The 23,994-nt window shown below is 44.7% G+C and overlaps 2 protein-coding genes and 2 non-coding genes across 7 annotated transcripts, besides 1 other annotated feature; 1 reads left to right on the top strand and 3 right to left on the bottom strand.

The window, feature by feature from the left end:
* Positions 1-522: 522 nt before the first annotated feature.
* Usp10 (Ubiquitin specific protease 10) lies at positions 523-23,937 on the bottom strand. Of its 3 annotated transcripts, none has more exons than NM_001274300.1 (10): positions 22,857-22,925; positions 21,961-22,528; positions 20,955-21,845; positions 20,637-20,886; positions 5,661-7,539; positions 5,033-5,288; positions 4,888-4,971; positions 4,662-4,829; positions 4,060-4,288; positions 523-4,001 (listed from the first exon to the last, which is right to left on the bottom strand). In NM_001274300.1, exons 2-10 carry the CDS (start codon positions 22,414-22,416, stop codon positions 3,661-3,663), a joined length of 4,554 nt encoding a protein of 1,517 aa, NP_001261229.1. In that variant the 5' UTR covers positions 22,417-22,528; positions 22,857-22,925; the 3' UTR covers positions 523-3,660. The 3 variants fall into 3 exon arrangements, with proteins under 3 accessions (NP_001261229.1, NP_728554.1, NP_001261228.1); NM_167844.2 differs by lacking the exon at positions 22,857-22,925 and adding an exon at positions 23,603-23,937 and having other exon boundaries at positions 2,316-4,001; NM_001274299.1 differs by lacking the exons at positions 20,637-20,886; positions 20,955-21,845; positions 21,961-22,528; positions 22,857-22,925 and adding an exon at positions 7,591-7,818 and having other exon boundaries at positions 2,316-4,001.
* Positions 2,748-2,777: a mobile genetic element.
* snoRNA:CG32479-a lies at positions 4,361-4,586 on the bottom strand. The gene has a single exon (NR_048215.1). It is a non-coding gene; the product is annotated as a snoRNA:CG32479-a (small nucleolar RNA).
* Positions 5,346-5,566, bottom strand: snoRNA:CG32479-b. Its single transcript, NR_048214.1, has one exon. It is a non-coding gene; the product is annotated as a snoRNA:CG32479-b (small nucleolar RNA).
* CG13907 (uncharacterized protein) lies at positions 13,823-18,545 on the top strand. 2 transcript variants are annotated; one of them, NM_138225.3, is made up of 1 exon: positions 13,823-18,545. In NM_138225.3, the coding sequence occupies exon 1, from the start codon at positions 14,933-14,935 to the stop codon at positions 17,381-17,383; it is 2,451 nt and encodes an 816-aa protein (NP_612069.1). In that variant the 5' UTR covers positions 13,823-14,932; the 3' UTR covers positions 17,384-18,545. The 2 variants fall into 2 exon arrangements, with proteins under 2 accessions (NP_612069.1, NP_001286894.1); NM_001299965.1 differs by having other exon boundaries at positions 14,791-18,545.
* Positions 23,938-23,994: the final 57 nt, after the last annotated feature.

Here is a 23,994-nt window from a genome sequence, read left to right as displayed (position 1 = left end):
ATTTTTATAAACATAATATAAGAAACGGAAACAATTTGTTGAAGGCTGCAAACCAAAAACGATTAATAATCAGAAAAAAAACATATTTAAGTTGCCGCATAAGATTTTGTTTCAAGTGCACCTCTCTCAGCCCGGCCAAAACGAGTTTTCAGCTTTGGCTTGTGATTGGCATTTGTAATGAGTCACACGTGGTGCGGTGAGTTCGTCTTCGCTGCCATGTCGCGTCGGTCGTCTCTTTCAGCAAATCTTTCCAATAGTCAACAATAGGAAACCAAAACAAGACTAAATTTGGTCCAAAGTCGCTGACAATTATCGGCTGACTAGCCGCCGAATGGTTTCCCTTTCCCTTTCGTGGGCCAAGAGCATCCGGAGGAACGCACCGGCATCTATTTTTGTGGCCAACCGGTTTGGAACCTCCTCTTGACCCACTCCGGCACAAGTTAGCGCCTCTCGCCCACTGAAATCCCAGTTAATCCAGAGCGAACGGCTTTGCTTGTGGCAATGAAATCACTCGTTTATTTTATTGCTAGATAATGTTCATTTCATTTCGGTCGTTTATGATTTAGCTTTCCATGGTACATATCCGCTTGTTATGTTTACTTAGTTTAACTGAATTCGCTTTACTTTGTAGATTTACTTTAGCATGGTTTCTTTAGACTAAATGTGGACTAATTATTTCACTTCAGATTGTGTTGTTAATCGTTTCGCATTGTTAAACATCTAGTGTCTTGTTATTCTTTGCTATTGGGCCTTTCGCCGCCTTTCATACACTCATCTCTGGCCTTAGAAAACTTTGTTACAAAACTTGTAATATTAGTTTGTCAGCTGGCTCAGCGTACTTGGAGCAACTCTATTACTTCCTCCGATTACATGCTAATCCTCGTTATACGTTTAGTAAGTGCACTTGCCAATTTCTGTTTATCGGAGGAGCCTCTGGTCAGAGGCTTCAAAAAAAAGGAAAAGGTTGCGAAATAAACAAAAATTGTCCGGCAAACTTAATTACAACATTCGGGGTGACGATACCTCTTTATACCTGGCCATACGCAAAAAGGGATTATTACTTATGTTAGTTAGTTACACAGCCTTAGAAACTACTTAAAACTAAAACATACATTAATCGGGGACAACAGAATGTGACTTGGGTATTACAAAAAATATAAAAGTTTCAAAGAAAAATCATGTTTTGGTTATACGAAAAATTAGGACACAGAACAGTGCGTTTCAAGACCATCAGGCAGTTGGAGCTTACAAAAAAAAAAGATAATTGGTTAAATAAGATATAAATTCAGTTACCAATTCCATTTCCGCAATGGCTTTAAAACACACTTTTCGTATTGGACATAACAATAGGTGCTGATAAACATACATTTTTTTTTGGAGTATTCCACAAATTATATAACAGTTACAAAAAAAATAAAATATTTTTATATAATCGAAAATTTTACAATTTTACGGCTTTAGTTCTATTCTAAGTATTTCATTCGTTTATGTTTGACATTCTAATTTCGCTTGCAAAAATATATTTAAATGGTAATTCAACATGTTTCAATCTTTTCATTTTTGTTTGCTTTGCGTGGTTTTTGTATAAATTGGATTTATAAATTTATATGTATTGTTTGTTTGTTTCAGTTAAATTTTACTGTTTACGGTTTAGCTTGGCTTTAAACTACATATATCAGTAATAATATTATTGTTTTTCAATATTCCTTTGCTTCTACATCTTTTTTTCCGTTTTGTGGTTGTATCATTTTTGCGTTTAGTTTTAGGAACCTATTTGTAACTAGCAAAACGCAGACGCGTACATGTTTCTATAAAAATCCTATAATTTCGCTTAAAATTAGTTCATATATGTATAACATCAAAATATATATATATATGTAGATTTATATTTATGGTTTCGCTTTTGAGTCCTATTCATAATATATGCGAAATATGCCAATGCATTCCATTCCACTATTATACAATTATCCCAAGATTATTTAAAGATTTCAACTTATTCCCTCACCATTCAAGATATGGTTCTTAAGTGCATTGAATTATTACAATCCATTTGAGAACGTCTACTTGTCGGGTGAATTTCAGTATCTTTGAACATTTTAAACCGATCAAACTCTTTGAAATCAAAGCGTAATGGTCGAAAAGCCTGCAATGATTTTTTCGCTTTTATAATGTTTAAAAATTGAATTCATCAAATAAATGATAAGGGAAGTTATTAATCGTTAATTAATTGTATTATTCTCTTTTTGTTTAGCCACTGACAAAGCTTTGACAAGTTGTAATGTCTTCTTATTCAAATAATCATTTTTTTTTTTTTTGAAAATTTTTAGATGTTTTAACATTGGCACGATATCTATAAATAATATATATGCGCTTAGATTACATAGCTTAAGAAAATATATATGGGTGTATACGTTTGTAAGACATCTATTAACTAGTATGGTTGATTAGCTTTAGTTCGTACCCGATTACATTTAATAATTATTCCCATTCAAATCTTTTGTTACAATCCCAACAGATTTCTCTAACATGATGTACAAACTAAATGCTCTAGGTCTGAGAAAAGAAAGTTAAGGACTCGAATATCATGAAGGCAAACATCGCATCCAAGCCGGGGAGACAATCCCTAAAAAGTTTCTCTAACTATGAATAACAAGTTCCGTTTGTGTATATATGAATCTGCTCGCCTAACTGATTACGTATAAAACTAAACAACATATAAAATAAATTACAAAATGAACGCGTTGTTAACTTACTTTGCTGCTTATATGCAATGCAACATGCAGTAGTGGTCTAGAAAAGCCGTATAGATAATTTATTCAGCTCGTTACTTTCATGTTTAAACTTCCATCTACATGAGCAAAAATTGTTAGTAAAGGAAATATCTATTTGATTTGGTCTTCGAGACCATAACAAAAGTAACCCAATTTGGCTTACAGATGCTGAAATGCTTGCGGCTATTGCTCTGACCACCACTGCCTGTATTTACTCTTTGTGTGGAAAACACCTTGGTTCTAAATGTATATTTCTTTAAAGCATATTCAAAGCATTCGATATATATTGTTGCTGGGTTTGTTTGTTTAAATGCATGGTGCATGCCGCGAAACTGATCAACTACAATATATGATTATTTGTGTATATATACAGCTGTAAGCGTTTGTCATAACATATCGCCAAATTCCAAAAGGTATTTAAGGGCATTTCTAACATCCACTACTTCTAACATCTGGGAGGGCTTTTGTGCCACAGATATTTTGGGGTTTCGCTACGCTGAAGGATTTTGTAAATTTAGCACTAAGTTATATGTTAATTATTTACTCGCTGTTTAGTTTACAGAGTTCTTTCGTTTCTCTTTGTACAAAGTTTTCGTTCCAACGAGTTTCTTTTGCTGCCTATTTTTCTACTCAACCTTAATTCTAGTCTAGCTTAGAGCTAAGTTTCTTTCTCACACAATCGTACTCTAACAAACGGTCATGCGCTTTGGACTTTGGGCTTAACTATATACCGCTCGAATATATCTAATTGTTAATTTGTATATGTATATGCATATAAAACCAAACTCGCATTCTCGCTCGCTCACACGCACTGACACAAAAATATAAAGTATATCGCTAGCACTTAAAGTTCTGATGTATTTTTACAACGCCGCGTTGTGGTTCACTTTCACTTGTTATCCCCGGCATTCGATGATGATGAGCTGCTGCCCACGACTCCACCTGATCCTCCGCCATTCTGCTGCTGGGTTTGCTGCTGTTGCGGTGGCAGGGTGTCTGAACGGCGGTAGTACAGCAGGTAAGGCACACGAGGCGTGTGCGGCTGAAGGACATGCTTCTCGCTGACCGGCTTCACCGAGCTGTCGTCGTAGCGCAGCCAGCTGCTGTAGCCCGTGTGGAAAACGTCCGTGATGTAGTGCCCCTTCGACGCCTCCTTGCCATCGTGATAGACAACCGCAAACAGACGATAGGCGCGCTGCTTCTGCGAGGTCTTCTTTGAGCCGAGGATTTCTGAAACAAAGTCGAAAATGAACATCGGTACGGTAATGCTGATTTAATGGCAACATACTGGCATCGATCTTTAGTTCCACGGGGAAATCCACCTTCTTCAAAATCTTAGTGCACCCATCAGAGCGGTAGTCGAAGTACTTTAAATGCAATATCAGAACGACGGGCAGTTTCTCCAGCGTCATCTGCTGCCAGGCCACCACCTCCTGTTTGGTTTTGCTGCCTGTGACTCCCTCCAGCTGATCGCGACCCACAAGGATCTCCAGTGCCTCCTTCACAGATGCAGCTTTCTGTAGAGATATAATATTAATGAATTTAAAAAGCTGATTTGTGCAAGATTATCTTAGTAATAATTATTCTACATTTATTGTTTGTGCCCACTGTTGAAAAAACTATTGAATACAATTATCTCTATTAAAAAGCGGAGCACGTGCATCAACCCCAACGTCTGGTGACCATCGCCAGAACGGAAACAATCACCAAACGCAGGCGAGGCTGAGCGTTTCATCTTCCACGAACGTAACACAGACGCCGGCTGAGAAATGGTGCCGAAGTGTCTGTTGACTTGTCTGTGGTGATTGAATGATTTATTACGGATAAAGCTATGACGAAGCCAAAAACATAAAACAAATTCTAAAAATGGTATCAACACTCAAAACTCACTTCGATATTCAGTTGAAGCGTAAAGAAAGGCTGAATCACATCCGTGGAGTGTTCTCCTTCACGCTGCAGCCGGGAGCGCAGTTCTCCTCGGAAGATATCGCTTACGGGAGTGCGTCCGAAGTCGGTCTGGCGGGTTACGCTGCCCTTATTACGATTGTTGCAAATCATCTGGGGAGGCAAACATTCAATTAAGCGCAATGACATCATAATAAAGCAATTAACTTACCTGCCAGACATCGCCTCCATCCTCTGGTTCCGCGGGTTCCTGACCATTTTGCTGGGGTGTGGGCTTATCAATTAGCTTAATCACCTGCAACAAAGCAAACAAGACAATCAGAAATCTGGAACCACAACTTTTGCCAAACACTTACCTCCAGCATCTCGTCGTTCAGCTTGTTTAGAACGTAGCCCAAGAATTCTTCGGCGTCCTCTTGACGACCTTCGACATGCTCCTCGCGACTGTCGTTCCACAGCTTGTAGATCTCTGTGGGTTCAAAGGCCATGTCGCATTGCAAATCTGAGCCCACAAAATCGTCCTTGCCCTTGCTTTGCGATCCCTTGTTAAGGTTGTTCAGACGCAGGCGAAGACCGCTGGGCAACGATGAAAAGTTGGTCATAAAAGACATCCTATAGGCAATAAAAAAAAGAAAGGTTATAAAACGGAAACGGCTGTGTAAAATAATAATATTGTTTGTGCCGCATTCGGCGAAGAAATCCAATGAACGTGAGATCTTCTACTTAAAACCGGAGCACGTGCACCAACCCCAACACTCAGCAGCTACCGCCAAAACGGAGGTAACCAAAGAGCGTAGACAGAGCCGGTGGCATTTCATCTTCCACAAACGTAACACAGACGCCGGCTGGCAATTGGTGCCGAAGTGTCTGTTGACTTGCCTGTGGCTTGGCTTCGAATGATTTGATTGAGCCAAATATAAGTTCAATCCCAGTTCTCAGACTTAGTGTTAGACCCATTCCCCCCAGTTCGTGCTATAAACTTACATGGCGTTCACAGTGGGCGTTTTGACCTCGCTCAGGACAGCCGCCTGCTTGGGAATGGAGCGCAGCAGGTTGTAGAACGGCGAGCAGCCGAGCAGTGCCTGCAGGATCGAGTTGATGTAGCAATAGTTCGACCTGTTGGTCAGTCCTCGGGGACGCAAGCTGATCGACGCCAAATTGGTCTTGTGGCGCGTCAGGTACTCAGCGTACTTGCTGGTCCACTCATCCAGTTGCTGCTGCACAGGACGCGGTGGTTCCGGCTTGAGGGGCTTGACGGATGCCGACGCGGGGCTGGGAGCAGGAACTGCCTGAGCGGATGCAGCCGAATAGGAGAGCGCTCCTGGAGTGACCAGCGGAGCCGTGGGCGCCGGCACAGGTGCTGGTAACTGTGACTGTTGGTGAGCCGTAGGCAGGGGCAAATTCTGAGGAGGCGACGACAGCTGAGCAACTGGGGCGGCAGCCGCCACTTGAGCTGGCTGCGGAGGAGCCAATTGAAGCACTGGATGGGATGGCTGCTGCTGTGCAATTTTGCTGGCTTCGTAGGGCGCCACCTTGGCCACGGGCTTGTTGCTGGCAAACAAACTGGCCCACGAAAGCTGCGAACTGTCGCTGCTGTTCTGCGAGGCTGGTGGCGCAGGTGGGGCAAGATTTAGCTGCGGCTGCGGATTGGCTGATGAACTGGTGGCCACCACGGAGCTCAGCACTACTGGCTCATAGCTCTGATGCTTTTTAGAAGAAGCATAGTTGCTGTGGGACTTGCTTGGAGCTGCTGCTGCTCCTGTTTGTGCGGCCTGCGCATGTTGCTGTGCTGCAGGCTGCTGTTGCTGCGCGGCAGCTACGGCTGGTGATGCACTACTGCTGCCGGTCTCCGGTTGAAATTGATTTGGGGTAGCCGTAATGCTGGCCGTTGAGGTAGTTACTGTTGTGATTGCCACGGGAGCTGCAGACGCTGTTGCTGCTGCCGGTGCCGCTGCTGCCTGTTGGCTGTTTTTGCGCTCCGGTGTTGGCGCTGTCCAAGCCACCGGCGAAGAGGGCATCTTCATGGTGCCATAGTTGCGCACCTGGGGCTGATTGTTGCTGCTGCTCGAACTGCTGTTGCTACTGCTTCCTCCGCCGCTGCTGTTGTTGTTATAGCTGTTCTGAGTGTGATAGTGTTGCTGCTGGTAATGCTGCTGATTGGTAAATGTCTTAGTGGTGTGACTATAGTTGGCTTTGCCCGCAGCACCCACTCCAGGTCCATTGTTTACACTATTGGGAGAAGCGGTGACCGACACCGACTGCGTCGACTTTTTGTGCTGAGCTGAATTGGTCCAGGACATGGTCTTGGTAGTTTGGATGCCCGTGTCGCTGCTGCCGTGCTGGTGATGATGGTGATTGTACTCTGAGGAGTACTTACGACGCACCTGTTGCTGCTGCGCTTGATTGTATTGCTGCGAGGGTTTGCGCTGTGGCTGCGGTTGCTGCTGCTGCGGTTGCTGCTGCTGCGGCAAAGGATGCTGATCATGGTAGCTATTCTGGTGCGCAGCTTGTGACTGCTGCTGCTGCTGTTTTGGCGACACCACCACAGGTGATGTTTGCTGTTGCTGATGCTGCTGCAGCGGTGGCTGTTGCAGCTGAGGTGCCACTGTAGCTACAACAAGGTTTGGCACTTTCGTTGGCGGTTTTTCGGTTTGCAGCGGCTGTAGTTGCTGCGGTTGCTGCTGCTCTTCTTGCTGCTGCTGCTGTGCTAGTGGATGAAGCTGCTGCTGCTGCTGCTGTTGCTGCTGCTGTTGCTGCTGCTCCTGTTGCTGCTGGTGGAAATCGATTTGCTGCTGCTTCTCGTTGGCCAACTTTTCATCCAAGGCCACCACTTCGTTGTTGTTCTGTGTCAAACTCTTGTCAGCTGCAAAGAGCAAGAAAGTTGATTACAATCAATAAAAGCTTTTACTCTGACCTTAAATGGCAATTTCCCAGCACCCGCTGTTGAAATGTGAGAAGAAATTCAATTGCCGCATGCAAACTAATTTACAAAATCAACATAATTGATGCCAATTGAAGCTAAATGCTTAGAACTCCAACGATCACTGACGGAATGCTTGGCTGTCTGACTTGTGGTGGAATTTTGGGAAGCCATAGGCAATTAATGCTTAATTAAACCCCAAAATGATTCGATATAATGTGAAGAACTGACAAATTTAACAAACAATATCCACAGCAAATACGGATAAGCCTACTAATCTGCCTGCATATTCGTATACAAAGAGCTGATCCAAAAAGAGAGCACGCATATCTCTCCCTTTTCCGGCTCCATGGGGGTTTTCAGTCTACATATGTTTATGGATGATCCAATAACTGCCGGCAGGCATTGTTCTCATATCCCCCCCTTCTTTCTGCTTTATTCGTTCTGATACTGATAAGCGGGCCATCGATTGCAGCTATCAGTGCAAATAGAAAACATAACTAATCCATGTCAAACTCAAGTAGGGAAAAAACAGTGCGAGGTGGTGGAGAGTAGACCCCATTTACGCTGTTCGGCGGGCCAAATTGTTATTAAATCACTGGCGGATGATTGGCCTGTTGCTAGGTGTTTGAACTTCGCACTCGACCCTGATATGAGCCACCAGATAAACCAGCATGGCCACTCGTTCCCAACTCGATAAGAACCTTACAATGTAGAGTCGGAAAAAGGTTAAGCCAACACAGGCGAATGGCAGTCAACATCCATGTGATCTCCCTCCCATCCCAGATTCAGTTCAAACAGATCGCTCCCTCATTTATACAAAGCGAAATCTGGGTCGGGATTAATATTGGGAAATGTAAACTATAGATATCGAGAGCATACCTCAGAAATATCTCAATACAAGCCTGATAAATAAATCACTCCCTTTATAAAAACAATGACAAAATATCAAAATGTTTAAGAATTGTACAATAAGGATCCGATTACTACCTAATACTACTTTGATTACGTTACATACCTTGCCCGCTCTTTTCTCGATTCAAAATTTAAATTTATTCCTCGAATTGGATCTCATTTCCAAAGACGACTTTCCCAGGGCAGCCTGTACTTGTGCTGCTATCATTTATTATTTATAACCGCCTACTGGCCATTTTGAACATGCTAAAATGTGTATTAGCGCTTGAGCACTAACCAAGTGCTCTTCAATTTGGAGTTTTGTCCATTGGCAGTTGGTGTTAAACGCCCATTTATTATTGGAAATATTTGCGCCCCCGCGGGGTCCATCGATTGAAGGCATCATATCATATGACAATGGGAGCCCCCCCTTTTTCCCCCTCCACGGAATTTCGAGTGCGCTAATTAATTTCAATTAGCGACCAACAAGCCGAGAACTAAGTGTGCACGGTGTGTTGTTCAATAAATATAAATATAGGTGAAATCGAGCAAATCGAGTGCAAATACTGTATGGAAATGTGTGGAGATTAATGCATTTAAAATAGTGGCAAGTTGCGCGCTGAGGGGGCGAAATCTGTGCCAGGGTGTCGTCGGTTTGGGTGCAATAACAACCGCTTTGGAACGTGTTGCCATAACGATTCAATAGAGAGGGACGCACTGAGTCGGGATAGTGCGAAAGAGAGCGACGATCCGCACTGTCACAAGGTTGGATGGATAATTACAGAGCTGAGTGCACAGGTAAATTGCATTGGCTTGACTACTACTGCAACAAAAGCAAACAGGGAAATTGTCAGGCACGAAACAACAATATAATACGGAAGGCGGCGGGACTGTACTCAATTTCCATTTGTTATTCCATGTTCCATGTGATAAATGAAAAATCAACCAGGGGTCGGGGCTCGCTCGCAGCAATGTCAATCCATTAGAATACAGGCATTCCCATGCCGCCCCCCAAACCGAATCGTCTTCAAAAGTACGCTTTCGGTTTCATCTGTATAACAGTTGGCCCGCCAAGCTTCATTGGTTCAAATGAATTTGTTTTCCAGTCTCAAATTGCACTTGATCAGGCCACATACACAATATATATATATGTATGGGCATATATTTGGGGAAAAGAAAGAAAGAAAGATTTCGTAATTGTTTCCGTTCCCTAACCAAACATAAACATCCAATGAATATGGGTCCAACTCGGTTAAGTCACTGGCATTCCGAGAGCCTCCCCCCTTTTCCACAATTCATTTGTTGCTGTTATTGAACGCGCGATTTTATTCAATTTTTTATTAGCTAGCAACAGAAATCGTAGGAACCGGTGGCCGAGACCCGCTCTATGAGTAATTTATGCTTATTGAGCTTCGATTCGATCCGAAAGTCACCAATTGTAAACACGATGTGTGGACGCCTTTTAATTGAGCAAATCAGCAACAAAACCATATTTTCAGATATAAAAGTCGCACCACAAACAAATTATCGGAATCTAAATATAAAGTCATAAAAATAGTTATTAGCCTTATCTAACAGAAGCTTCATATATACATATATGCTTTACCGATTTCAAATATGCTTTCCTTATAATATTTGGTGTACAAAGCAATAGCACCATGTAATTCTATGCCTACAATAATAAGAAGTAATTCATTTTGTTGATTAGTTCTTTTAATCAGTTCCCTGACTCACAAGCAAAACGAAAACAAACCAAAGTGCGTGGCGGCTAAAGTTTATTTTGGAGAACAAAGAATCCAGTATAAAGAATACTGCAGTATATGCTATTATGACACATATAGATAGCAATAAATTGCTTTCTTGTGCTTAAATTATACAAACGCTGCACTTCTTGATATACATGGTTTTATACATTCACCGAATGAATCGAATGTGCGTTTAGTAATGCTCTTTACTTTTACCATATAAAATCTATACATCATTTAACCCATAAATATATTAATGCAATTTCGTTGTTGAAAAATAAATGTATAATATATCTTCTTTTCCCAAAATGCAATAGCATAAAAGAGAAGACGATACTTTTTCATTTTCCAGCCCACGCGTCGTATGCGTAATGTGAGTCACACACATTCGCACGCCTTCATTGCTGATTGAACTGACCCGTATGCAATGAAACGACTGGTCTTCCCATAACGAAGCTTATTCGCTGCCCCATTGAAATTGATAAGTAATCTGCTCAAGCGTTGGATAATTCATGGCGGATACGGAGCAATGTAGAATACAATGAAGAATGAGCACAGTTTCCACCGCCTGGCAACAGGGCCAAAAACGAATTGTTGCAGGCAATTCAATTGAATTCATTTGTGTCAATTTATAATAAATAATACCCTGCGCAAAGAAGACAAGCGGGGAAAAGCTTAGAACAATAAGTGAAATTGAATGCGAACGAAAATTGCATAATTCTGAGAGCCACGCGACCTTCGCCGCAGAAGAAAAACAAACAAACTATAAAGTTTTTGGTGCGGATAACACGGATAGAGGGGTAAGTAAGGGTTCTTCGCCACCTTATCGTCAAGTTATTTACAAGCTGTTGACGGTTTACTGCGAAGTGCCTTTAAAGCATCAACTGATAGGCATCGATGGTGCGGTGACGAGCGACAGAAGTTAACGTGAACTGACAGCCGTGGAATACAAGGACACGCGCTGAAATGTATCCTGGTGCCAACCGCCCCCACACGCCCACATTAACATATAAATGCGAGTAGCAGATTACGAAGGAGCGGAGCTCGGTTCAGTGTAACCCGTACATACAGTAGAACTCTGGGGAGAAGTCCGAGCACTTCACGAGATAAATTTAAACTTAAGTGGAACAAAAAACATGATTTGGAATCGGTAGTTTCGCATAGTCGCAAGTCTTCTGATATGACGATTTCCCACAATTCGGATTGATTATGGGCCAAGTTCGACTGTAGCTGCCAGATAGGCAATGTATCTGACAGATACTGAGGCCAGGCTCATCGGCAAAACGGGTGCCGCATACAAAGCAACGCAACAAGTTGAACAAGCAAAAAACAGCAAGGTAAAACAGTCGAAGCATCAAACTGCGTCATTTTGAAAACACAATATTCTACAAGCTGTATTTTTGTATCCGTCGCCGTGTATCTGTATCTGTATCTGTACCTGAATCGGGGCAATGGCAATGGCAAGGAAAGCGTTGTCAGCGTAAAAAAAAAAAAACGCTTAGCAGCCAAACAAAGCGAGAAAAGCATTGACTACACAACACGGCGTATGCGCAATTTTCATTTTCATTAACAAAGAAGGCATGGGAATTAGCAAGAAAGGGGATGGTGGACATGAAGGGGTGCTCTTAGTGGGGTGCTGCGAAGAGGGTGGGGTGACAATAATTGAAGAGTCATCACTGGTTCATTCAACCTTTCAGCAACGAGGAAATAAAGAACTGAGGAAAGCTCTTGGCCAGCTGGAGAAAAATCTTTTTGTGTTCTTGTCTGTGCAAAGCTCTGTTCCCTCAGCAAAAGATGAATAGTTCAAGGATAGTTTATTCATTGCAAAAAGTGAACATCTGTGACAGTGGGAAAAACAATTTACGCTCATAAAGTGGAAAGAAAAATGTCCCTTTTATCAAACTTGTCACGTTTACTTGAAATATTTTAATTAAAACTCAGTATTAAGTTTAGTCCTATTGTGTTTGATATTACCTTAAGTAGTTTTTCTCAGTGCATTGCCCTATTTCACCCACATTTCACTCGCTTGCGTTTGGTTTTTTGGCACAGAATTCTGTTTTAAATGGGCCAGCTAATTTCCCAAAGACACCTGGTGCAAACGGCCACTAAGCAATCCATCCCGCTCATTTTGGCCCCTGAAACTTTGGATATCGAGTGTCACGGGCAACGTCCTAGTTTTCCAAACGTCCTGAGTGCATTGCATTTTGCGGCACATGCAATTTTAATAAGAGGAATTCTAAACGCACACATTGCGGTATAACAGTTTTGCTGCGATTACCGCTGTTTCGGATTAAATTTCAGTTAGGTTAAGTGTGATTTGTAGGCACACGCAGATTGCTAGCCAAGATTGGAGGCGTTGGCCATTTGAGGCCCCACGTAATGCGTTAATAACAGAGCAGCAAATCGAGTTAGCGAATCGGAACACAAAAAATAACATGAAAGAATCGTGGGAAGAGCCAAAGTGGCGCCCTCTGGCGTTGACCCACAATATCGGAGGGGTTTCATTTTCCTTCCATGTGAGCGTGTGTTTGACATGGAATTTTTATGAATGACATTGACCAACCACCCAAGAAGAAGAAGAACTGCTCACATCCCCCCGAAGGAAAGAGAGAGCCAAAGAGAACGAAAGAATTCTCTTACGACGCCTCACCGCAACAAATACGACGAAAAAGTGCTAACCAAGCCGAAAAACTGTTATAAACAACCAGAAGACAAAAAGCACATTTTTACGATTTTACGACCTGGCAACAGACGAAAAAGTTGATAAACAAAATAACTAGAAATATCTCAAAAGGCCTTCTTATCAGCTGCGTGTCGAATGCATTTTATTATTTAGGCGAGCCAACTGTAAAGATAATGCGCGGATTATACAATGGTCGGCGCCTAAAAGGCGGCAGACAAAAGTAACACTTTCGCCCGAACACGCACTTAGAATGACAGTAGAACTTCCCTAAATGAAACTTACAGTTTGGGAGTTGCACTGTTATTATTAAAAATAATTAAAAATATAAAATATAAATATAAAATATAAAATATAAATATCTACTCTATGGAAGTGATTTGCCTTGATATTTTGAAAAAGCATTTAGCAGTGCATTTGTTACACATTCGCTACAAGAGTAGGAAAAACATCCGTATGTTCAAAATCTTTAAAAGTGTCTTTAAGAAAATGTAATTTCCGTGTAAGATGTCCTGCAAAATTTTGCGTAGCTTCTGAAAAGTAAAAGTTAACCTTTAACCTAAATCGGCAGTAAAGAGCAACAGTTTCTGCGCTCTTTGGTTTAGGAACGTTGTGCAGTATAACAGTTTGAACAATTGCTGTGGCCATGTGGCAAAAGGCGGTTACCGGTTTTTCAGGCTTTACCTTTTCAAATTCAAATCAAAGAAAAGCAAAGATGATAAAAAGAAGGGAGAAAGACAAAAAGACAACCCTTGGGCAAACAAAGAGGGGTTGTTTGTCTTGGCTCTCCCTATCACTGCCACTCTCCCGCTCTCGCGGCTATTTGTTTTTGTTTCAATCAGCTGTTTTTTGGGGACGAGAGAGCGCGAGTGGAGCTTGCGCTCTGTGAGCTTGAACTTCAAATGCAACAAAACGGGCGACAGAGCGAAGGAGAGAGGGCGAGTGTTTTTACAGAAACTTAGAATTTGTCTTTGTATATCGTATAACAGTCGCTATTTGCTGCCGTTACGAGGAATTTTCATTTTCATTTCGCAGCGGACGGCGCAGCAGTTCAGAACAAAACTCGGGGAATTCAAAATCGGAATCGGAGATTGTTATTTTTCGCCAGATTCGCAAAAAGCAAATGAAAATGTCGCCCAAATGCAACTGCAGCTAAAAGTTATCGAGTAGTGTGTGTGTGCCGCCGAGTGTGTGCGTGGTGTGCGCTTTTTATCGATCACACTCCGCTCTTCTTCCTCCTCCTTTCCACCTCACCTCCCCACCCCATACCAACTCAGACACTCTGTCACGCTCTCCAATCGAATTTCAAAGCTGAAAATCGAAAAATTATACAATTGCATTCGCAAATTACGACGTACACACGTACGTACGTACGTACAGCACCCCCAAAAAAGCTGAGGAAATCACAGAAACGCAAAATCAAAGTCAAAGAAAAATCAAAGCAAAGAACCAGCGAAAATCGGGCAAATTTAAGGAAAACAAACATTTTCTAGTGACCTCAGCTGCAGCTGCAAGTGCAAGTTAAAAATACACAAACAAAGCGGAAATAAGCGAAAATAAAGCACAAAAACCGCAAGGAAAATAGTAACGGTTAAGTTGAAACCAGCACAAAATAAAGTCAAACTGTTCAACTGGAGCTAAAATATTAATAAACCAGGCCAAAGGCAGCACTCGTCTAATATTTGCTTAAATACAGGCAGCCCACGCCTTTTATCGCTAGTGAATTTATGAATTTATCAAACTAAACGAAAACAAAAACTCAATAACAATTGACACACACTCACACAAAAGCCAACTGCAGTGGGAGAGCAGCGAAGAGCGAGCTTGCAAAGAGCGAGAGTGAAGAGATAAACTTGGGCTCTCTCCTTCGCATTTGGCATTCACACGCGGGCAGCGACGCCAAGCGGACGTTCCTCCTCCTTCTTCGCCCTTCGCACTTCACACTTTCTAGCCCACTTTTTCAACTCCACCAAAACCGCGTGTGTGCCCGGGAACCCTAACCCTTCGTCCCGCCAACATGGTGGATACAAACAGTTCAAATCCGGGAATCGTGGGTGGAAACTCCGCCTCGTCCGCCAGGCTGAGGAGATTCGAGCGGACGGACAGTGAGCTGGCCTGCGAGGAGGCGGCCAGGCTGACGGCGGAACAGAGTCCGGAGGACGAGGACAATCAGGACAACGACGAGGATGACGACGACGAGGAGAGCGTGTACGGGGAACTGCCGCCTCCGCCGGACGGAGGATACGGCTGGGTCATCTGCTTCGCCAGCTTCATGTGCAACATGATCGTGGACGGTATCGCCTACACGTTCGGCATCTTCCTGGAGGAGTTCGTGGCCTACTTCCACGAGGGCAAGGGTACGGTGGCCTGGGTGGGCAGTCTTCTGTCAGGAGTCTACCTCAGCGCCGGACCTATCGTTTCCGCCCTGGCCAACAAGTACGGATGCCGAGCCGTCTGCATAGCCGGGAGCATAATCGCCTGCATAGCCTTCGTCTTGAGTACGTTCAGTACCAACGTGAGCATGCTGATGGCCACCTATGGCTTCATGGGGGGATTCGGGTTCGGCATGATTTATCTGCCTGCTGTAGTGGCCGTGGGCTATTACTTTGAAACCAAGCGGAGTCTGGCCACAGGAATTGCGGTCTGCGGCTCTGGCTTTGGCACCTTCGCCTTTGCCCCGCTGGCCACCTATCTCCTGGAGGAGTACGGCTGGAAAAACGCCCTGCTCATCTTTGCTGGCCTGATCCTCAACTGCGCCATCTTCGGAGCCATGATGCGGCCACTGACCTACCCGAAAAAGAAGAAGCAGAAGCCCTTGATGCAAAGGATGTACGAGGAGAAGCAGCTGCAGCTGGAAAGGGGTTCCTTTGCGGGCTCCCACTTCATGGTGCAGTTACCGGATGGAACCATCGAGCGGAAACTGAAGATGCCGCTCAATGCGGATCCCGGTGTGCATTCCAGCTTGAATCTGGAGCTGCTGGCCCAACAGGCAGGCGGCGGAGGTCTGCATCCCGTCTCTACCCTGCCCACCATCACGGAGTCCAAAGTGGTGGATGTTCATCGACAGAACGGCGCGCAATCTCCACCAAATGGCGACAGCAATGGCCAGTTATCCGCTCGATCCGCCGCAGGTGCCGTCGGCCGCCGTCCTCACAGGAACTCGGAGTCGGAGAATAGTCCGTACCACTCGCAGGATGCCATGACCCGGAACGCATCGCAGCCCGCCTTCCTGGCCGGAGATCATCAGAGTTTGCCCAAAAACGGATCCGTGCCGGCATTCAACACGCGAGTTAGGAAAACCTCCGCCTCGGAGCGCTTCCAGCCTTCGCTGGCCGCCATCAGGGCCACTTCTCGCGGAGATTTGGAGGCAGGAGCAGGCGGTGACTTCGCCTCCTCGAAGTTGTCGCTTTCACAACGGCAGGGCGGCAGTCAAACTGGAAGCAGCGGCAGGATGGTGCGACCCATGTCCCGCAAGGATATCTTCTACTCGGGATCCGTGACGAACCTGCCGCAATATCAGTCCCAGAAGTCCTTGGCCAACTACAGGAATTCGGTGCTGTCGCTAACCAAGTACGAGAAGAGCATGCAGAGTGTGGCTAAATTGGATCCCTTGGCCGAGGCTGAGAAGCATCGCGAGGAGTATGACCTGTGTCCCTGCCTTGGCATTCCCGATTCCGTGAAGTCCGTGGTTAACACCATGTTGGATGTTAGCCTTCTGAAGGATCCCGTCTTCATGCTTATCGGAGTCTCGAATATTTTTGGCATGGCCGGACTGTACGTGCCCTTCGTCTACCTGGTGGATGCGGCCAAGGAACACGACATACCAAAGAACGATGCAGCCATGCTTCTGTCCATCATTGGCATCACCAACACCGTGGGCCGTGTCTTCTGCGGCTGGGTAGCGGACCTGCCGCAAGTGAACTCGCTACTGCTCAACAACTGCTGCCTGCTGGTGTCCACCATAGCCGTGACTTTGACCCCATTGTGCTACAGCTACGCGGCCTACATAACCATGTCCATATTCTTCGGACTGGCCATCTCGGGCTACATCTCGCTGACGTCAATTATCCTGGTCGACCTCCTCGGCCTGGACAAGCTAACAAATGCCTTCGGACTGCTGATCCTGTTCAGAGGATTTGCCGCCCTGATCGGAACGCCCTTGGCGGGAGCCATCTACGACATGACGCACACCTACGACCTGCCCTTTTACATGGCCGGTGCGTTGTTCGGCATCTCCACGATAACCAGTTTCCTGGCGCCCTGCTTGAAGAGATGCAGTCCCTCGGAGGAGACTCCTGTGCATGTGGAAACGCTCACACCCATCGACGAGGAGCAGGGCGAAGATGCCGAGGACGACGAGGATCAGCCGATCACCATAGTGCCCAAGATCATCAAGACACTGGCGAGTCCGCAACAGGAAGAGGGACATCCGCAGTTCCCCCAGAAGACAAGCGAATCGAAGCTCTAAGGAGACTTCGATCGGTTGGAAAGGAGAGAGAAGTGAATTTACAGGGGGCAGTGCGGAGCTTAAGAGGATCCGGTGAGATATTTTTCTATTTACTTATACAGCAGAGGAGGAGGAGATCAGAGATCGAGCACACCTATATACAAAGTGGAGAAGACGGATGGATATATATATAGCCAGCCCCACACCATATATACATATATATATATATATACCTTTAAGCCTAGGCAACAGCGGAGGATGAAGTGCGGAAAATTCACTTTTCTACCAGGAGAACTCAGCTTAGCTTTCGATAAGATATAGAGAAACCTTCGGCTATATATAAAGTTATACTACGCTCATAAATTAACGATCGAAAACTGATACCGATCGCTGGTAGATTGCAACTGTTATACAGCAACCACAAAATATTGTAAAGTAAATTCTATTATTATTATTTGTTTGTTAAAACCTACGATTACTATAATTACCATTATGATTACTATTAAAGATTATTGTGTACTTCTAATAGTTGTTGGCCAGGCGTTATAAATGTGTCATACCGTAGCGATATAGAGATAGAGCGATACATAGCGTGTGTGTAAACTAAAATGTAACTAAGTAGAGGTGGCCCGATTAACTTAAAGAGCGGCAGCAGCAACTATTTCGAGAAATAATAAATTGTATATTTTTTAAGAAAGAACGCTACACAGCAAAACTCAAAGGCGAGAACACAAAGGACCGCAGTAAGAACTAAAATTGTTTTCAATTTTACACTAATCGTTTAGGTGGCAAACTCAAATACAAATTTACGGCTCATTTTTGTAAGTTACTTACTAAACTAAAGTCCAGCAACAGAAAAACCAAGAGTAAATGATTTTTAAGGCTTGTGTATGTCCGTTTTTAACTATCCAAACATATAGCCTAGTAGCTACGAACCATAAGCAATACGGCAAGTGCAGTTCTATACAAACGAAATTGTTCACGCGGCTAAACTAATTAAACAGTATAATATGTACCACAAACAATATTCTAAATCTGTTTTACGCATAAGAACGGGGCAACAAACAGTGAGCAAGTGGGAAACACATCAATGTAACATTTAGAACAATAAGTGTTGAGAAGGAATGAGAAAAGCAGCCAGAATAGTAATAAAAGATATTGCCATAAATTTTAAAAACCGTCGAAACCAATGCGTTTTTGTGGGTGTATCTGGGGTATATGGATAATGGCTTATCAGAAATGAGTTCATTAGAACTTTTCTTCAGTAAGTTTTTCCCTCGTGACCTTCACAACGTTCGGGGAAACCGACAGACATGGACTCAATGGACTGCGCTCTATTTGAATAAGCGTAAGTACTTCTATCAAGAGGTAGCTCGTGAAAGCTCTAGCACAATTATAATCTCCCCGGGGAGCGTGTGCCGCTCTAAAAGACATCGATCAAAAGTTTGCCTTGGACTTAAGTTAATGCATTTATCAAAGAACGTGAAACCCCTTCGATGTCGCGGAAAATCAGATCATAACAAGCTTACTCGTAAAACCCTCGACCCAAATGATTAGCCTAATCAATTTGCCACGATGAGTTATGGCTTCACTAATTGTGGCCGACCAGAGGAATACTGTAGTGTGTATCATTCTCTAGTCAGTGGACAAACACTTGGCGATATCGCCATATGAAAGCCGTCTGCAAAGCCAAGTGCTTCGAAAACAGCCATAAAAGAAAAACCTCTCGACTAGACGGTGCTCGTTGAATCAACGTAGATACAGATACGGTTATGAAAACAACTGGAACCCAATCAGTTGGCAAGACCTCCTCCATTTCGTGAGAGATTCCCAATTCCCATTCCATGTGCATTCAAACACGAGAGGCAATTAAAAAAAAAAACAATTAAATATCTCTAGAATAACCATAAATCAATCAAAATCTTGCAATCTACTGTGTTAATAATCAATGAAGTAATACCTGCACCTATATGCGATTCTGTTTCAACCGCAGCCCAAGAAAACTGGCCGCTGGAAGGGATTAGTAGCCAATCGATCAAATTTCATACAATTCTTTAACTGAAATGGAACCTACAGAATCTACAGTGGTCAAATAGAACCGAATAGATTACCCTACATCTTCTCTGTCCACTTGGCCTTTTGTTTGGTAATTAGGCTTGACAACAGGCAAATATAATACGCCAGGCCAACAGGTTTAGATGAATCCCCCGCATGGGCACATAAAACACTCAATTACGATTGGGAGTGGGAGACGTCCCAACCCGGTATTTTCACTCGGATTTGTCCGCCCATTCGATTGATAAGCGTGAACAATGCACACAAGAAACGAGCAAACAAAATAATAATAACAAAGAACTGGACGGAAGCGACTTGTGCTGCTGATTAGAGAGTGGGTTGTGGATGATTCAGTGGGTGGATGGGTGGTCAACAAGTTCAACACCTGTTGGCGACTACACGACGATAGATGAAAGCCCAGCCCAAAGCAAAAGGGCAACCGAAAACAAAGGTAGGCCTGGCAACAAGCATTCAGAATAATTAAGGCCCACAAACTATGGCAAAATGTGCACACATACGTAAATACGTTTATGTCATTTGACACCTGAGAAGAGTGTAAGGCAACTGAAGAGAATATAGTTAATGAAAGCGTGGAAAAGCAAAGCAAGCAAAAAACTGCATATGAACACGGGACCAGGCGACGCTATCGAAGGCACGCCATGACGAATTCCAATATACTCGTACAACATAGAAAAACTGCCTTTCAATAGATGTAAAGTAACACGAAACGCAGATACTCTGTGCGAAAGTCGTGTTAAAAGTCCACAAAATGATCTCGCTGCCTTTATCGCTGAGCTTGCTCCAAAACAATAACAGGACAAATGCAGAGTTACTTTATAGTTGTGATAAAATATATGGTGATATATATTGAGAGAGGAACACACCACATATGTACAACTAAATCGACTGAAGTTAAGAATTAGTTGACAACAAAAACTCATAATAGTAAGATAGTGAAAAGTCATTGACCCACAACGAGGAGATTATTCAAATACTCATGACTCAGCCAATATACACATTTTTCAATTGGTCTGTGCAAAGTTCTAGTTTTTATACAATTCATAATGATTGATTATTCCTTATCGAGCAACATCGAATGATGCAAGATTATGAACGTTCGGAATGGAAAATGGGAAATTAGACAAAGTGAAACTCAGCTTGCATTATGAATTCCAATTCCCAAATGAATCACTAATCAATACCGAGCACTAGCACTCACCCGTTTGCTCCTGATGTTGTTGTTGCTGCTGCTGTTGGGGAGTGGGTGTTGGTGGCTGCGGAGGTTGCGCCTGAACCAACTGGGCTGGCTGTTCGATTAACAGGGGCGACGTTTGCTGCAAAATGTGATGCGGCGGTGGCGGCAGCAGAGCTGGCTGGACTGCATCCGGAGGGAGGGGCATGGCAGCAGTCCAGGCCACCGGAATAGGGCCTGGTGGCGGTGCTCCGCACTCGGCTAGCTCGTCCTCGTACTATTAACGATAAGAAATGTTTAGTATTGCCATTGTCTTTAGCTTCACGGTATGCCAGGCCCACTTACCTGCGGTAGCGGACCCGCTCCTGGATGGATTGGCTGCAGGGCGGCCATCTGACCATCGTCGAATATCTGCATCACGCCCATTTGGTGCTGCATTTCGTGCATCTGTGGATCGTAGATGGGATAGTTTGGACTGATCATGCTCGACGTCTCCGAGGAGGGCAGGGATGAGCTATTGTGGTTGAGCTCATCGGCTACACTGACAGCACCTCCATTGGGATGCACAGCCACCTGTTGCTGTTGTTGCTGCTGCTGTAGCGCTTCGAAGTCCTCTGCGTACATGGGGCCCTGGTGCCAGATCTGGGTCATTCCGCCGTCCGGCTGAGCTCCACGTTCATCCACTCCCGGCTGGCCAGCGTCTTCGGGTACATACTGGTACTCAGCCGGATGCATCATGGGGTAGATGTACCCACCGTGGTTGAACCACGCAGGATTATACATCAGCGGTCCGGAGATGAAGAGCGGCGTTCCAGTTGCCTGTTGGGCAGCAGTGGCATTGGGGGGAGGCTGCACATTGGCATGTTGGGGTGTGAAGTAGGGAGAGGGATATGGCCCGTAGGCGTAGGTTGGTGGCGCCGCGTAGTACTGCTGTAAGTGCTGCATGTGCGCCTCCGGCGGCGCCAACTGCTGACCAATCTGATCCGGCTGAAGCTGCAGCCCGGGATTGGCTCCGTCCGGCGGTGGCAGTTGCTGCTGCGGCGGAAGGGTGATCAGTTGCTGCTGCTGGAGGTGACGTGGCCCATGGTAGTCATTGCGTCGCGGTCCACCGCCACGGGGACGACCTCGTTCGCGCATCCGTCCGCCACCCATTCTAGGACCATGGGGATTCGGAGATCCGCCCTGGGGCGCCAAATTAATGGGCACAGGCTGCAGGTGCGGCATCACCGTGTTGCCCTGTGTGGAATAACAAGTAAGAAGGTCAGTAATGTAGGTGCTAGCTAGTAACAATGCTTAGTAATTAGCGAAATTATCGAACAGATGTATATAGATCCTGTTCTGTTTCACCCACCTGCTCCTGGGGCATGTCGCCGTGTCCAATGTAGTGATGCTGACCTCCGGGTGGCATATAAGCCGGAACACCGTGCGGCCAGCCATGCAGGTTCACATTGGCAGTGACGTTGTTCACATAGACGTGATTGCTGGGCATCGGAGCGGGGATCATGGCCGGGTAGTGGGCTCCGGCGTGCGGGTGTCCTCCGTGGGCGGACATATAGACGGGTGGATTGTACACTGGCTGTCCGGTTGGAGTGAATGCCTGGACGGGCGTCATCAAGTTGTTGTTCCCGGATGGTGAGACCAGGGTGTTGTTGTGATGGTTGTTGTTGTTGTTGCCATTATTGCCGGGTCCGCTGCTCACGCCAGACGGCTGGGGCGTCGAGGGCGTTGAGATGGGCGTGGCTGCTCCTCCGCCTGCCGCGCCGGAGGATCCCGCCGTCGTGGAAGCCGACGACGACGTGGATGCCATGGCTTTGAGGCCAAAGGTTAGAAACTTGGCTCAAATTCCGGTTGAATGTACTTGCGGATTTAGACGAGTCTCAAGAGTCGCAGCAGGCGCCAAACATTGAAATTGGTTTTTGCTGATCGGAAAGAGAGCGCATAGCAATTGATTAATTAGTACATTAAGGAGATAATTATATAAGACTGGGCAATCAATATTAATTATGCACGCAGTCGAAAGAAGAATACACCATTTATTAGAGTCCCCTAATTAAATTTATTAATATAAAGTATGGGGGCATGAGGGTAATGATTCAAAACAATTTCTATTGACAAGACCAACTGTTGAATACTATGGCTGATTCTACAAATCTTGAGCCGCACGTTTAAATATATCACATCAATAAAGTAACTTCAATTCTAACACTAGCTTATGCAGCTGGAGCGCACAAATTCATTATATTTTACCCGACGCAGGTTAAATTCTAATTAAATGCGATTTTCAATTCACGCCACTCCGCGTGCCGCAGCCAGAAAAGCGATCTGGCAAGGCCGCACAGCTGTGATGAGACGGTGTAATGAGAAAATCAAATAAACAAAGCAAAAGAGACGCATAATTTAAATAAGGCTTACACGGGAATTATCTCAAATGTAGACGCATTATAAATGCATATTTATCAAACAAAACTAACTGCTGCCCATTGCATTTCTGGACATTTTCTGGACGATTTTTTGGTGCCACACGGCGCCCGCTAGAGATGAGTAATTGCGACGATTTGCCGGCTCACGTAAATATCGGTCACGAATGTAACAGGTTCAAAGGGCTCTTTTAATGGGTTTTTCTAGATTAGAAGTTGGTCATGGAAAGTGAAATGACTTCGGCATGGAAGCTGGTCGTTCATCTTGAAAACTACCTGCATTTGACAGACATTCATTGCTGTTCTTTGGGAGTTTTAAATTACTCATCTCTGCCGAACACAACACACATACACCAGCACATGCACGCACTCACACACACGCACACATGCACACACGGAGAGGCAGGGCAAATGGAAGAAATGGGAAAATAACGTTCGCTGGAAGCAAAAAGTCCACGATTCCCTACTAGTTGCCAGGTTTACTTCTTCCGAGTTTTATGTAAATGGAGGAGCCAGGTGTTTGGTGTTATTATTGTGCTAATTTCGTGGGCGCCGGGGCGGGTGTATCGAACGTACCTTTTGTTGAGTGGCCAATTGAAATCAATTTTGCAATTTGATCATATTTTATGCGTGCGGCAATCTCTCTCCTGCTCTCTCTTTCTCCGCGGTGCCACGATAATTCCGCAACTTTTTACACGCTGCTGCTCCAAATTCTGCTGCTTTTGCTGCCACAAATTAACATTGAGGCGGGCAGTTGCGCGGGGTCACAGGTCTCGGGGCACGGGCGAGAGGTCACCGGTTAACACGGCACTCGGCGATCCCTATATTGCTGAGGGCCACAAACGTTTTATTGTTCTCTATTTTTCGGCCGAAAAACCTTCCTGCTCCCAGGGTTGTCGCAATTCGATGACAGTGCGATAATCGTCGGCGCGTGCTATCGATGGCCAGGGTGGCCACCCGCCTGCAAC

This window comes from Drosophila melanogaster, chromosome 3L (assembly GCF_000001215.4).
Source record: "Drosophila melanogaster chromosome 3L".
In the NCBI taxonomy this organism is placed as follows: domain Eukaryota; kingdom Metazoa; phylum Arthropoda; class Insecta; order Diptera; family Drosophilidae; genus Drosophila; species Drosophila melanogaster.
The sequence above is the reverse complement of the archived record's forward strand: the minus strand, read 5'-3'. Positions and strand labels throughout refer to the sequence as shown.

What these genes read in the sequence shown, in the direction of transcription:
- CG13907 (NM_138225.3), top strand. Translation starts at nt 14,933, where the DNA reads ATGGTGGATACAAACAGTTCAAATCCGGGAATCGTGGGTGGAAACTCC.
- Usp10 (NM_167844.2), bottom strand. Translation starts at nt 22,416, where the DNA reads ATGGCATCCACGTCGTCGTCGGCTTCCACGACGGCGGGATCCTCCGGC. An exon ending in ATGGAGGCGATGTCTGGCAG is followed by an intron (nt 4,830 to 4,887) that starts GTAAGTTAATTG and finishes TTGCCTCCCCAG; the next exon opens with ATGATTTGCAACAATCGTAA. An exon ending in CGCTTCAACTGAATATCGAA is followed by an intron (nt 4,289 to 4,661) that starts GTGAGTTTTGAG and finishes ATATCTCTACAG; the next exon opens with AAAGCTGCATCTGTGAAGGA.